Source organism: Lipomyces tetrasporus, assembly GCF_029532465.1.
Source record: "Lipomyces tetrasporus strain NRRL Y-64009 chromosome Unknown POJ06scaffold_3, whole genome shotgun sequence".
Taxonomy (NCBI): domain Eukaryota; kingdom Fungi; phylum Ascomycota; class Lipomycetes; order Lipomycetales; family Lipomycetaceae; genus Lipomyces; species Lipomyces tetrasporus.
Genome location: NW_026611598.1, coordinates 284,745 through 296,091, shown reverse-complemented (window position 1 = coordinate 296,091; position 11,347 = coordinate 284,745). Strand labels below are relative to the sequence as shown.

General features: G+C 50.1%; 5 protein-coding genes across 5 annotated transcripts; all 5 read right to left on the bottom strand.

The window, feature by feature from the left end:
* Nucleotides 1–268: 268 nt before the first annotated feature.
* Nucleotides 269–1,502, bottom strand: POJ06DRAFT_69775 (S-adenosyl-L-methionine-dependent methyltransferase). The gene is made up of 2 exons (XM_056191419.1): nt 779–1,502; nt 269–719 (listed from the first exon to the last, which is right to left on the bottom strand). The coding sequence occupies exons 1-2, from the start codon at nt 1,278–1,280 to the stop codon at nt 361–363; spliced, it is 861 nt and encodes a 286-aa protein (XP_056045175.1). The 5' UTR covers nt 1,281–1,502; the 3' UTR covers nt 269–360.
* Nucleotides 1,503–1,908: 406 nt separating this feature from the next.
* POJ06DRAFT_266336 (uncharacterized protein) lies at nt 1,909–2,191 on the bottom strand (the record flags this gene model as incomplete). Its single annotated transcript, XM_056189143.1, has 2 exons — nt 1,909–2,045; nt 2,104–2,191. The coding sequence occupies 2 exons, from the start codon at nt 2,189–2,191 to the stop codon at nt 1,909–1,911; spliced, it is 225 nt and encodes a 74-aa protein (XP_056045174.1).
* A 613-nt stretch (nt 2,192–2,804) lies between these two features.
* POJ06DRAFT_266335 (uncharacterized protein) lies at nt 2,805–3,482 on the bottom strand (the record flags this gene model as incomplete). The annotated part of the gene is made up of 1 exon (XM_056189142.1): nt 2,805–3,482. The coding sequence occupies one exon, from the start codon at nt 3,480–3,482 to the stop codon at nt 2,805–2,807; it is 678 nt and encodes a 225-aa protein (XP_056045173.1).
* A 236-nt stretch (nt 3,483–3,718) lies between these two features.
* On the bottom strand, nt 3,719–5,701 carry POJ06DRAFT_247701 (uncharacterized protein). Its single transcript, XM_056186932.1, has 2 exons — nt 5,280–5,701; nt 3,719–5,224 (listed from the first exon to the last, which is right to left on the bottom strand). The coding sequence occupies exons 1-2, from the start codon at nt 5,463–5,465 to the stop codon at nt 3,884–3,886; spliced, it is 1,527 nt and encodes a 508-aa protein (XP_056045172.1). The 5' UTR covers nt 5,466–5,701; the 3' UTR covers nt 3,719–3,883.
* A 2,440-nt stretch (nt 5,702–8,141) lies between these two features.
* Nucleotides 8,142–10,493, bottom strand: POJ06DRAFT_207059 (uncharacterized protein). Its single transcript, XM_056185382.1, has 2 exons — nt 8,935–10,493; nt 8,142–8,881 (listed from the first exon to the last, which is right to left on the bottom strand). The coding sequence occupies exons 1-2, from the start codon at nt 10,333–10,335 to the stop codon at nt 8,381–8,383; spliced, it is 1,902 nt and encodes a 633-aa protein (XP_056045171.1). The 5' UTR covers nt 10,336–10,493; the 3' UTR covers nt 8,142–8,380.
* Between the last annotated feature and the right edge of the window lie 854 nt (nt 10,494–11,347).

Sequence of the window (11,347 nt, the reverse complement as noted above, 5' to 3'; positions counted from 1 at the left end):
TTATATTTGATAAAGGTATGGCTTTGAGATAGCACGCGTTGTCGAATGAGGCCGGGAGCTTGTTGTCTCTGGCCATGCTGCGGACGATACTTTCGATCTGACGTACTCTTTATATGTAAGGCAATATATCTGAGATTCCAATAGTATTGCAACAACTGCACTTTGTTCGTTCGTCATGGTAGCATTATATTCGACTTGAGTGACTGTTGGAAGCCCACAGCACGGCCAGCGGGGTTAGGGCGCGACTCAGAGGGTGATCTACATGTCATTCATACATGATATGTTAGTTTCGGGCATGTTGTACAATACTGACACTGTCATCTTCTTATCTTGCGCGCTGTGATACAGGAAACTTGTTTTCTAAAGACGTCTGGCTAGTAGAATGACGCTTGACCACTCAACCTGTAAGATTGTCTTTGCGGTCCACCCGGTGACTTTCTTTAATCTGTCAAACAACCTGTCCACAATATCGCCTGTTCCTCCCGCATGTCTAGCCCTTTCGTCGGGATGGTCCTTGCACCAGTTATGAAAGCTCGACCACGTACGCACATAGTTTTCGTTAGCCTCCAATGTCATATCTTTGGTGATCAGTCGCCCCGAGGCGTCTGACACTCCTGCGATGTATTCAGTCCGTTTGACGTCAGTGAATAAATCTGATGGTGGCACAATATCTCTGTACAGGTTCCGCACAAACTGTCTTCCTGGTTCCCAGTATGGACCTCACACAGAGTTAGTCTCATAATCCGCCAAAGTGTATATTGGCGCGCGCAAATCTTACCAAGAAACTTATCCCCGTAACTGAACTCCATGAAGATGTCGTTGGCAAGCTTACTACCAACAATTGAATGATCCTTATATCCAAAATACGTTAACGTTCCGCCCTGACGCAACGCCCTCGCACATTCTTTGAACCATTTATCATGCTGAAACCAATGCACGGCCTGGGACGTCGAGATAAAGTCGACCGATCCCGGCGTTTCAATATAGGAACTTATCTCCTCCGCGGGGCTCACTATGAATCGCAGGTTCGCATCGCCCTTAGCGGCTGCTGCCTTGCGGGCCTGCTCGATCATGACGCGGGAAGGATCACTGCCTATCACATTGGCGAAGTAGGCACTGAGAGGATACGTTGCCGTTCCGGGTCCGCAGCCTAAGTCGATAGCGAGATTGCGGGGACCTTTGTGGTACTCGATAAGTGCTGTGTACACCGACGGCGGATAACTTGGCCGAAAGTCGGCATATTCCTTCGAGGAATACGTGCTGTCAGAAAACGATGTCATTGCTGCAATTAGTAAACGCGCGGGCGAGGAATGAGACGAATGTCCCTCTGTCTAGCCCGGGATTTATATATTTCTGGTCTACACTTTCGACCCAGTCACTCACGACATGTCAATTGTCGTCGCTGGAAAGGAGCCGATATCGGCCGGATAATCGTCTTGTGGCGCTTACATGTCGGAAGCAGTTAGACAAACTGTAAATGCGTTCCCGTCAATGCTGCGTTCTCACAGCAGTAGACGAAACAATCGGGAACTGCTCGTCGGCTTCCCGTCTGGCTTCATCGACGCAATGAATATGTAGTGTCAGAGAACTTTACAAACGCTGAGTATGTGTTTACATTTGATCTGTTAAATTACGCGATTGATTACCGAAACATAAATTGATAACCACATGGCAATATGGTTTATTGCTTGTGAGCGTGCTCAAACTGGGAATCAATTTATATTATAACCAATTCATATTGTCCCCCCCATACCATCCAAATATTAGTACAGAATTTATTCGCTCTGTAAACCAATGAACCCTTAGCAAAACTCCAAGCCCATTTGCATGCAAAAGCGCGCCGCCCAACATTCACCACCACTCTATCACATCGGTTTCGTCAACACTCCATCTGTGCTCAGTAAGAGCTTAAGCAATGACTTCGCCACTGCGGACCTGCTTGCCAGACTTCTTGATTTGGTTCAGGACAGTGTCGTAGGAGACGCTGTCGCTGGTCTTGACGACGACCTTCTGGTCTTCTAGAGTAATCTTGATGTCGTTTACACCTAGCCAGAGCATTAGAGACCGGCCAGCGCAAACAAGCGTCGGGCAGGAAGAACATACCGTCAAGTTTACTGAGAACACGGTTGACGGCGCCGGAACAACCGGAGCACGACATGGCAACATTGAACTGATACTCGTGCGAACTCATTCTTTCAAAGTAATACAGCAAATGTGCGCGGTCACAAGCAGTGCAAAAGGGGAGTAATAGAATTGTCAAATTTGAGCCAGAATTGCTGCAACAGAGTGCTTTATTTATATCTGCTGGTGCGCGCTGGATGATGCAATTCCGACTCCACTTGATTTATAAGGCCCCTAGGTAGCCTTCCTGGGCAAGGGTTGTTTGCTGAACTCGTCGTCCCGACGCCTCACGAGGGCGGAATCCACGCGTCGAGGGCAGAATCCGCGCGAGAAACGGACCGCTTATGACCTTTACGAAGGACATTCGAATGTATGGGCTCGACAAGGTTCTTGATCTATTCAGTTCGGGCTCAAAATTGTAACCATTAGTAAGCTTGCTGTCCTTGGTGGAGCACGAGAGCTCGCGTCTCGTTGCATACACTCGCATTCGGAGCAATCGAGACACACTGTTCATTCATTTCAGTCATATAATCAAATCGCCGAACGGCAAGCATTCAATATGCCATGAACCATATCTACAACGTTGCCACAACCTTTCGTGTTCCCTCAACGTGCCGAACTCCATTCGCCGGCTGCCCAAGTACTAGCGTATATATATGTGTGTACGCGAATCAAACAATATACTATAGTAACCTTCCAACACCCTTACACACACTGCAAGTGGACATACCACCCAGCATTTCGCCTATCGTTCTGCCGAGTCCAAAATCATCCACTACGCCCCGGCCTTTGCATGCACCACACAGTACGCCACCTATGCTCGGATCACCAGGCGGCACGACTCTTCCAGGGGCCCCGACGGGCCCGACATATGAAGGAGTATATGGATAATACCATTGCGACCCCACAGTAGGTGCAAGAGTATGTACGTTCCGCGACTGTGGAGCTGCAAAGCGTTCAAAACATCTTCGACAAGGATGTCCATTGGAATACTTATAGCCAGTGTTCCCGCACTTTTCACACAGATACCCAGGCGGATAGAGCAACTTGCCGTCAGCTGCTGGAGTGTAGTTATATCGGTATTGCTGGGGGTGAGGCGGCACCGGAAGTGCGTTATTCTGCTGCGGCGGATGGGCCGCCTGCATCCACTGATTCTGCGGTTTCTGGCCTTGTTGTGGTCGCGTATTCTGAGGTAAAGGAGGCGGGACCACACCCTGCTGCTGTTGATTCATCGCATACGAGTTCCGGTCATCGGCTTCGAGCGAATACGGAGGCGGCGGCTCGGACGGCACGGCCGCCGGATTCACTGGCACCGAACCGGTTGCGCCTGTTCCCGGATAGTTCGATGGTCGAGATGACATTACTATCGAATTGTAGCTCCCTATAACGTGCGAATTTCGAAAGAGTCGTCGATGTAAACCAAATATATCGTGATAGAAGTTGAGCCTGCCAGCACGGCCACACTCAGAATTCTTCATGATGCAAGCATACGTCATCGCAGCACCCTAACCCTATGCAAGGATTGTCGATGCAATGTTCCGAATCGTTCAGCGATAGCTACATCATGCACGTGCTGGACGGGCATTGAATATATAGCTTCTATCCAAGAAAAAAAATGCATTTCTGAAATGCACTACATACATCAATGTCTATACTAACTGGCCAAAAAACACCATCTGCTTATAGCTTCCCAACAGAATGTATCCCAAAATATTACGTACGTGTAAAATGAATATCCGAGACGGTCCCAAATATTAAGTGTCTATACAATCCCCTTTGGTAGGGGTACTGGCTGATCCCCGCACTTCCGTCGAATACCTGCACAAACCGCCTCGGCGCTAGCAACACATCCTTCTAACAGCACGAGACCGTCCCACATCCAGCTTCCCACGACCCAGACATTGTGGCGTCCTTGCCTTCGCCGCATCTTGCCAACGGCGGCAACTAGTCCGTTTGTTCTGACGACTCTCTCAAATACACTTTCCGAGACAACTTTGTCCTCGGCGATTCTTCCGCCATAGTCTTCGCCAGGCTCACCGTTGAGTGAAGCGGGACTGGTCGTTTGGTAAACACCCGGGAACAGAACATGAGTCGCCTCAGTACCTGTGCTAGTCTTGAGGAGATTAAGATCTCGAATATCGTCAGATTCAAGGAAATTGAGGACCCTGTCATCTGTATGCACGAGGACGCGTACTGAATTTGCCTTGACATTCCGCAACACGGGCACCAACGGTCTATGAAGCTCTGCAGTCCTAGAGGGAGGAGTCGCTAGAATGACGTGCGAGAAATGATTGTAATCCTCCTCAACAGTCCGAATTGTCCAAGTGGTCCCTTCCGAAAGCATTGCCTTGACGGCGACGCCAAGGTGGATGTTCTCCTTGGCTATTGGCGCCGTGAGCGCCGAAACAGCTGACATGCTATTGCTGGATAATAAATAATGGGGCTTTCTAAACGTCTTTCTCTTGTAATCAATAATATCAGCCGCCGGCGCGCTCAGTATAGTCTCTGCATCGCAAGTAGACATTGCGCAAAACAGCGCAACCACGAATCTATTGACAAACCACGTCGGAATGTGCCATCGTCGGGCAAATTCTTGCAACGATTCAATGTGCCGATTTTCATCTTCGACAGAACTTTCATCGTCCGTATTCATCGTTCCGTACTCCTTCTTTACTTCCTCACTTCCGAACCGCTTCTTGTTGTGTACGTGGCGCGGAATGATATCATTCTCAAACGAGACGCCGCCTTTCGGCCTTGCAAAGGCAGCAATTATAGAGAAATATATATACCAAAACGTGACTGCAATCAAATCACACGCCCATCTTAGCCTACCCTGTCGCGACGGTCGACCGCCTTGTCGAAAAATGCCTGCCCGGCCGCCATGCAAGAAATACGTCTTCGCGTCGCCGTATTCTTGTTCCAGTTCCGAAAACGAGTAAGTGAACTTCGCGTCGTGAAACTGAAGCCCGAGGGACTTATATAGGGAAACGACGCGACTGTAATACCCGCCTGCGAACGACCGCATGGGCACGTCTATCCGGCGCGAGACGCCATCGGCGTCGGTAGCTGTAACTGACGACGAGTCGAATCCGATAGTGGAGCTCTAACAAGGCAATAAACACTATTGAGCCGTCATACGAATACAAATGGTCTCGTACCTCGTCGAACAAATGCACGCTATATTGGACGCGTGCGTTGCTGGCTGTAGCTAGATAATAGGCACTCACAAGACCGGCAAGACCCGTCCCAACGACCGCAACTTTAACCACGCGTGCAGATCCAGTGGTCGTCTGTTGCGCCGACTCGCTCGACTCAGCTGAGATTGTTGACCCGGTATCCGACATTTCTCATGCAAAAACCCGATTATGGCAATGCTGAAGGACAAGCGGACACCTGCACCGAAAAGCGCGACCGAACTCGAATATATACCTGCTGGTGTTATCCACTGAAAGCTATATCCGCATTATCTCGCAACTATTCCTCCGATGTTTCTGATTATCCCGGTCAGTCAGTGCCAACTGGTCGCGCTTATAGAATTTGCAATTTGCGAGGCCGGTTGGGGAGGTGAAGATTGCCAAGTGCCCTACTGAACAGTGCACCGAGTCCGACCGAAAGAAGTCCCACAGGTTAACTCCTAGCGTTTATAAGGAGCACATTGATATTTCCTAATCCGGTGTTCATACGACAACGTGTTGATAGATATGGAGCCAATCGCGCCGCAGCCTTGCCCTAAATAGGGATGCTATCACCGTTTCTGATATTTATCCATTAAAACCTTATTTTGTGCGATACGAGTACGATATGAATTTGTATCCACCTCGGACTACCTATGAGGCTATGACTGCATCCAACTTATATGGGCCAACATTGCTGACAGCACAGCCTCAAGAGCGGGCGTATGGCTCAAGAAGATGGCGAATTCTGGTGTTCAAGCAGGGTGTAGCAGCTTCCCTTGAGATGCTGTCCGCCATGACCTGATCGTTAGGTAATGCTAGTGCACTGCCATATCGAGTAGATTCCTGGGAGGGCAGGGAGATCGTAGAGTGTGCCGGCGCCGACGTTGGTGACTGTGATGTTGCCAGGTTATGCCGGTATTGCGAAGGAGACCGGGTCGTGTAATATCCACTGACGCCGAATTGAGCAAAAGAGGGCACGCTCAGTCCTGTCAAGGTCAAAACCTCTTAGATCATAGATATTCTAACTTCGGAGGATGGTGAAGACGATCTCCTTGGCACAGATAGCTTTATACCTGATGGGGTGTCGATTACGATCCTCACATAATCCTTTGCCGCTCGATCAACGGCAATGATATGGCTGCTCCTCGTGGTTGTTGTGGTGTTGAGTGGTGAGCAAGCCAATTTGTAGGTCTCGGATTAAGTCGGAGCCGAAATTCTTGAAGACGTACAGCGTTGTTGGTGGAAAAAGATCAGCTAGACCTTGAGCGAAGTTAAAGAGGAAGCTTACGAGATCCTCAAGTGCGTACTTCTTTACGAAATCGCCGAAAGGAAGCAGGAGGTCGACTGGGACTGATTCGGGAAGATCGAAACCATCTTCAACGTATGGGTACTTCGCGAGCTGGGTAGCATATCCGGCGAGTGCACTTGTGAAGTTTTTGGGCCGGTAGTCACTTACTTCCTTGCCGGGTCGACGTAGAATGTAGTTCCTGAGACAGAAATGTCTGCCTTAGTCAAGGGGATATTGAATCGCGCGAAGTAGTTCTTCACTAGTTCGAGATCATGCCGAACCTCAACGCCGATGTCAACCTTGGTCTTCGTCACTGAGTCTGTGTACGTCCCTCTATGGCCGCCGAGCTTATCCTTTGCTCGATCACAACTACACTCTTTCCCGGTCGCGAAGTCAAATTGCTGAATAGGTCACGGCGATGTCTCGGGCGATGATATTGTCCGGGGGGCAAGCATCGGAGTCGAAGTGAGCATAGGTCTCAGGTTTGCAGTGACCATGCCCAGCCATCCCATATAAGAAGCTTGAGAACAGTCTTTATAGAGAGCTTCATGACGTCTGTCTTCATTCGTGACATCGATATCTGTGAAGTGGAACTTCGCTCGTCGCAGGGTACAGAAAAGCTGAGTTGTTTTGAGACTGAGATCAAAGATGAGAAGAAGAGGCTTCAGATTAACCGGTTGAGGAAGACGCAGTGAGATGAGATACGACTAAGATTATATATACACATCTCATTTAGCTTCAGCTGGGTTAACGCTTTTTGTACCCATGCGATTAACGTACGGTGACAAGCCACACTCTGCAATTCCAAGCTCAAATTCTCTAGTACACATTAGTGCAGCCAGACATACTTCCAGTCAGTCACTTGGACGATTTCAATGTACGCTTATGACGGATTAGTTAGAGCAATTCCGCTATGTCTGTGAGCACATGTAAACGCCGTTCTAACAAGCACTGCAGCAGAAACTTCATCAGCTGTATTGCAGCAAGTATGTGCACAATCGGAAGATAAGAATGGCCAACCCTGAACATATATCTTGAAACCATGACCGTTGGTACACAGGCTACGCGGCGACATTTCTATTTGTGACATAGTAATGAGCGCTCGCGGGCAAGGTTTGGCCATATCGGTTCAATTAATTCCGAATGTCTGAGCGCGGACTGTGGTCAATACATTTACATTTTTAATCTCTCGATCTGGGATATCCTCCAAACTTGGTACCAGACAATGAGCCACACCTGACCAAACGACTACGCATTTTTCGTATGCATCGCGCATCGAGATTCGCTAAACCCAAAACACTTCTGGTCAACTGGTTCACAATACAAATGAAGGAGCGACTTTTACCAGGCGGGAACCTTACAAAAGAATTACACAAAGCGATTTGTTGGATATTTTGAAAACTGTGCGCGCCAGGGACGGCCATGGGACGACCTTTCTCGTCCGCGTGAAGAATGCTTACTGCGGGAGCAGTTTAATGCGCACACGATGATTTATGCGCACAGTACACGATGCCCGCCTGTTGGAATTTGGCAGTGTCATATATTGCGAACAAACTAATCAACAACATACAACTCCTCTAAACCATACTGTAGGCGGCATACATAGAAATACATGGCATAGTAAGAACTAATTTACACGAGAAGTTCAACGCACAACACGTTACTGATTTTGCAAAAACCAATACTCATCAGAAAACAGCGCAATACCTAAATCCACAACCAATTAAACAATACTTCCAAGTTATACCCTGCGACGACTACCCAAAAAAAAGAAAACCTACATCTTCAAATTCTATCAATGGTTTTCGGCACCTCGAAGCGCCTGCTCCAAGGCACCCATCATTCTAGTCTGCTGCTCGACCAGCGTCCGGAGCAAACTTGTCTGCGCAGCCTGCTCGGTTAAAATCTGCCTCTCAAAATTACCTCCGCTGTGAGCCCGACGCCCGCCAGTAGCCGCAGATCCAAGTAATTCCGCCTCGGCTTCGTCGAGCTCGTCCTCTGACCCGCTAACGTCGTGCATAGCGTCTGCAAGAGTACGCAGTAATGTTTCCGCGCGATTGCGTTTTTTCCGTCCACCCGTGGGAGTAGACTGGCTTCCTGCAGTAGACGTGCGTGCGCGCCGACGTTTGTTGACAGACGCAGCAGCGACGCGTGCGGCATTTGGAGAATCGGACTCGGAAACATCGCTACCGTCTTCCTCCCCGTTACGGCGAGACGGTCGAGTTCCATTACGGCGGAGAAGAGACTGTGGCATTAAGATCGCGACTGTATTGTAGACTGACTTACTTAACCAGGTCTAAAAAAGGTCAGCGTTTACGTCGAAAACCTTAGAGCCGGACAATAACGTACCCTATTCTTTCCAAGAACCCGGCGATGATCCGAGGGACTCATATCCCACCAAGGTTTCTTGCTCGTTGTGATAGCAGTGCCAATCGCTGATCGCTCACGATTGATTCGGTCCTCCTCGTAGTCAGTGATAAATTTGTAACTGGAAACAAGTCCGTACAACTTGTCGTACACAGCTTTTGGCGGTCGTCGGACGATCTGGTCTACTCCTTCGCTGTCATCGCCAGCATGAGACTGTTGCTGTTGAACAATCTGTTCCTGGCGAGCACAGAACGCTGTGTATGTATCCTCAACCAGGTCGTCAAGCGGAAGAAACTCTGCGTCGCTTCCGCGCGCAGACCTAACATCGTGATGCGCTTGAAGTAATGCAATTAGTTCCTCGTCACTCCAGTGCTTTAGCTTGTTGGTGGTGGGAGGGGCCATGGGACTAGGATCTTGCATCATGTAAGTAGGCGCGGCCGCTGACATGAACGAGGTAGAAGACGGGCCCCCTGATAGTGAGTCGGCGGACATCCATGAATATCGAGAGTCCGCACCGTTGGTCCCAGTAGCACTTCCAGCTCTCTGCTCATCCCCGTACGAGTAACTGTTGGCATTGGGATTGGCAGCCGCGGAAGCCAGAGCAGCAATATCGTGTGCAGTGGCCGGGGCTGTGGTCTTGAAGATGTTGTGTGTTCGAATGAGATGGCGAATCAAGTTCTTTGTGCCCTGGATATACTTGTACTGCGCATTGCACTTTCCGCCGCTCCCACTTGCATCGTCCTGGCTACCTACTGAACCGGCTGGCCGTTCTCCCGATGTAGTCACACCAACAACTTCTCGCATAAAGTCAGTCGACCGGCGCGGACGGTGCTGGCCGTGCATGCCTCCATTGACATCGACCTCGTCGTCTTCGTCCTCGTCATCATCATCAACCGCGTCTTTCCGTCGGCTTTTGCCCTTGCCACTACCTGGCGAAGCGCTGGGCAATTGGCAGACCGCATACATGATGCCGTCCTGACCAGGAATCTTGGAGAAGTAGTTCCACACCCACGACTGCTGTGTCTTCTTCTTGCCTGAGCCACTACCGCCGTCATTAACCGCGGTTGCTGCTGCTGACGATGCGCTCCGTTGCTGTTGCTGCGACAGAGAGCTGGCTGAGCTGTACTGAGCCTGGACGGGCGCAGGCGGCGGCTGGTGATGCAGCGGGTGGGCAAGAACGGGCATGTGTTGTTGCTGCTGTTGCAGCGGCAGCTGCTGATGGTGCTGGACCTGGACCTGCGGCACCTGTTGCGTCTGCTGCTGTTGCGGAGGCGCAAGCTGGTGGGGATGCTGTTGAAGATGTGGATGTTGGGGTTGCGCCGGCTGCGGCTGCGGAGGATGGTTGAGCAGCTGGTGGTGCAGGTGCGGCCGCGAATAGCTCATGGTGTCGTGCCGTGTTTGTTTGTTTGTGGTGCGCGAGCAATTGACTTTCGCGACCGCGATGGGATGGGATAGTGCGATGGGCGGTTCGCAGGCCTAAGCGGTTGGCTGGGTCGGGTCGGGGAGGTGGGAAGACGATCCACTTAGGGCGGTGAACGTCTGTTTTGTGGTTGCGGTACTGGGTTGGGTGAAAATAGCAAGCAGCCGGCTCCAAATAGCAGGCGCATACTGTGTCCATTAAGTCCATAGAGAGCTGGTGTAATCCACGTCCAACTATTTGATATTTTTGCCTGTCGTACCCACTGACTGGCGCGTAATGGCCAACAATACACCGCCAACAAGCATGCGCGGGCAACGACTGGGAATTTTGTATTAATAGCATTGCAGTATTTATTTACGACATAAGTTTTCGGATGTAATTGCCGGACCGAAGCGAAATTCGACTGTCAAGTGTGTAGGGCCCCGTACCCAAAACTCCTGGGTTCGCGGCCTGTGATAGGTTGGGTGAGTCGCATAAAACCCACAACCCGAGCCGGAAACTTAGCCAGCTATTAACTATGACGTCATATGTGGCGCACTAAGTAGAGCACTCAGGAGAAATCATCACGAATAAAATAGTCCTTCCCAACTCCTGTAGGGAAAACACTGGCATATATATTAGATAATATTATCTACACTGCTTCACTAAAGCACAACATACTTGGACCAGTCAATAAGCCGCTTGATCAATGGCACATGCATTTCGGGACAAAGTCGGCTTCTTCATGTGCCAATAACGCGACTTTCTTCAAGGGGGAGATCGTCATCGCCCGGTGATCCTTGGCTCCCCGAGCCCTGGCTTCGGTTCGCCAAAATTCACGTTGCGGCGTAGACGTGGAGAGATCACCGGCTACTCTCCACAGCCGGGCGTACCCGGTTCCACGCTTGCGGCGGCAACAAGTGCCCACAATTTGCTTCTTCATCGTCTTCGATCGCTCAATCTAATTCTGGACCGTTGACCCGAAAGCGCTACTTC

Excerpts from the sequence above, each read along its gene's own strand:
- POJ06DRAFT_69775 (XM_056191419.1), bottom strand. The coding sequence starts at position 1,280 with ATGACATCGTTTTCTGACAGCACGTATTCCTCGAAGGAATATGCCGAC. Across the intron at positions 720-778 it reads TTACGGGGATAAGTTTCTTG|GTCCATACTGGGAACCAGGA; the intron begins GTAAGATTTGCG and ends ACTCTGTGTGAG.
- POJ06DRAFT_207059 (XM_056185382.1), bottom strand. The coding sequence starts at position 10,335 with ATGAGCTATTCGCGGCCGCACCTGCACCACCAGCTGCTCAACCATCCT. Across the intron at positions 8,882-8,934 it reads GGGTTCTTGGAAAGAATAGG|ACCTGGTTAAGTAAGTCAGT; the intron begins GTACGTTATTGT and ends GACCTTTTTTAG.
- POJ06DRAFT_247701 (XM_056186932.1), bottom strand. The coding sequence starts at position 5,465 with ATGTCGGATACCGGGTCAACAATCTCAGCTGAGTCGAGCGAGTCGGCG. Across the intron at positions 5,225-5,279 it reads GCGTGCATTTGTTCGACGAG|AGCTCCACTATCGGATTCGA; the intron begins GTACGAGACCAT and ends TTGCCTTGTTAG.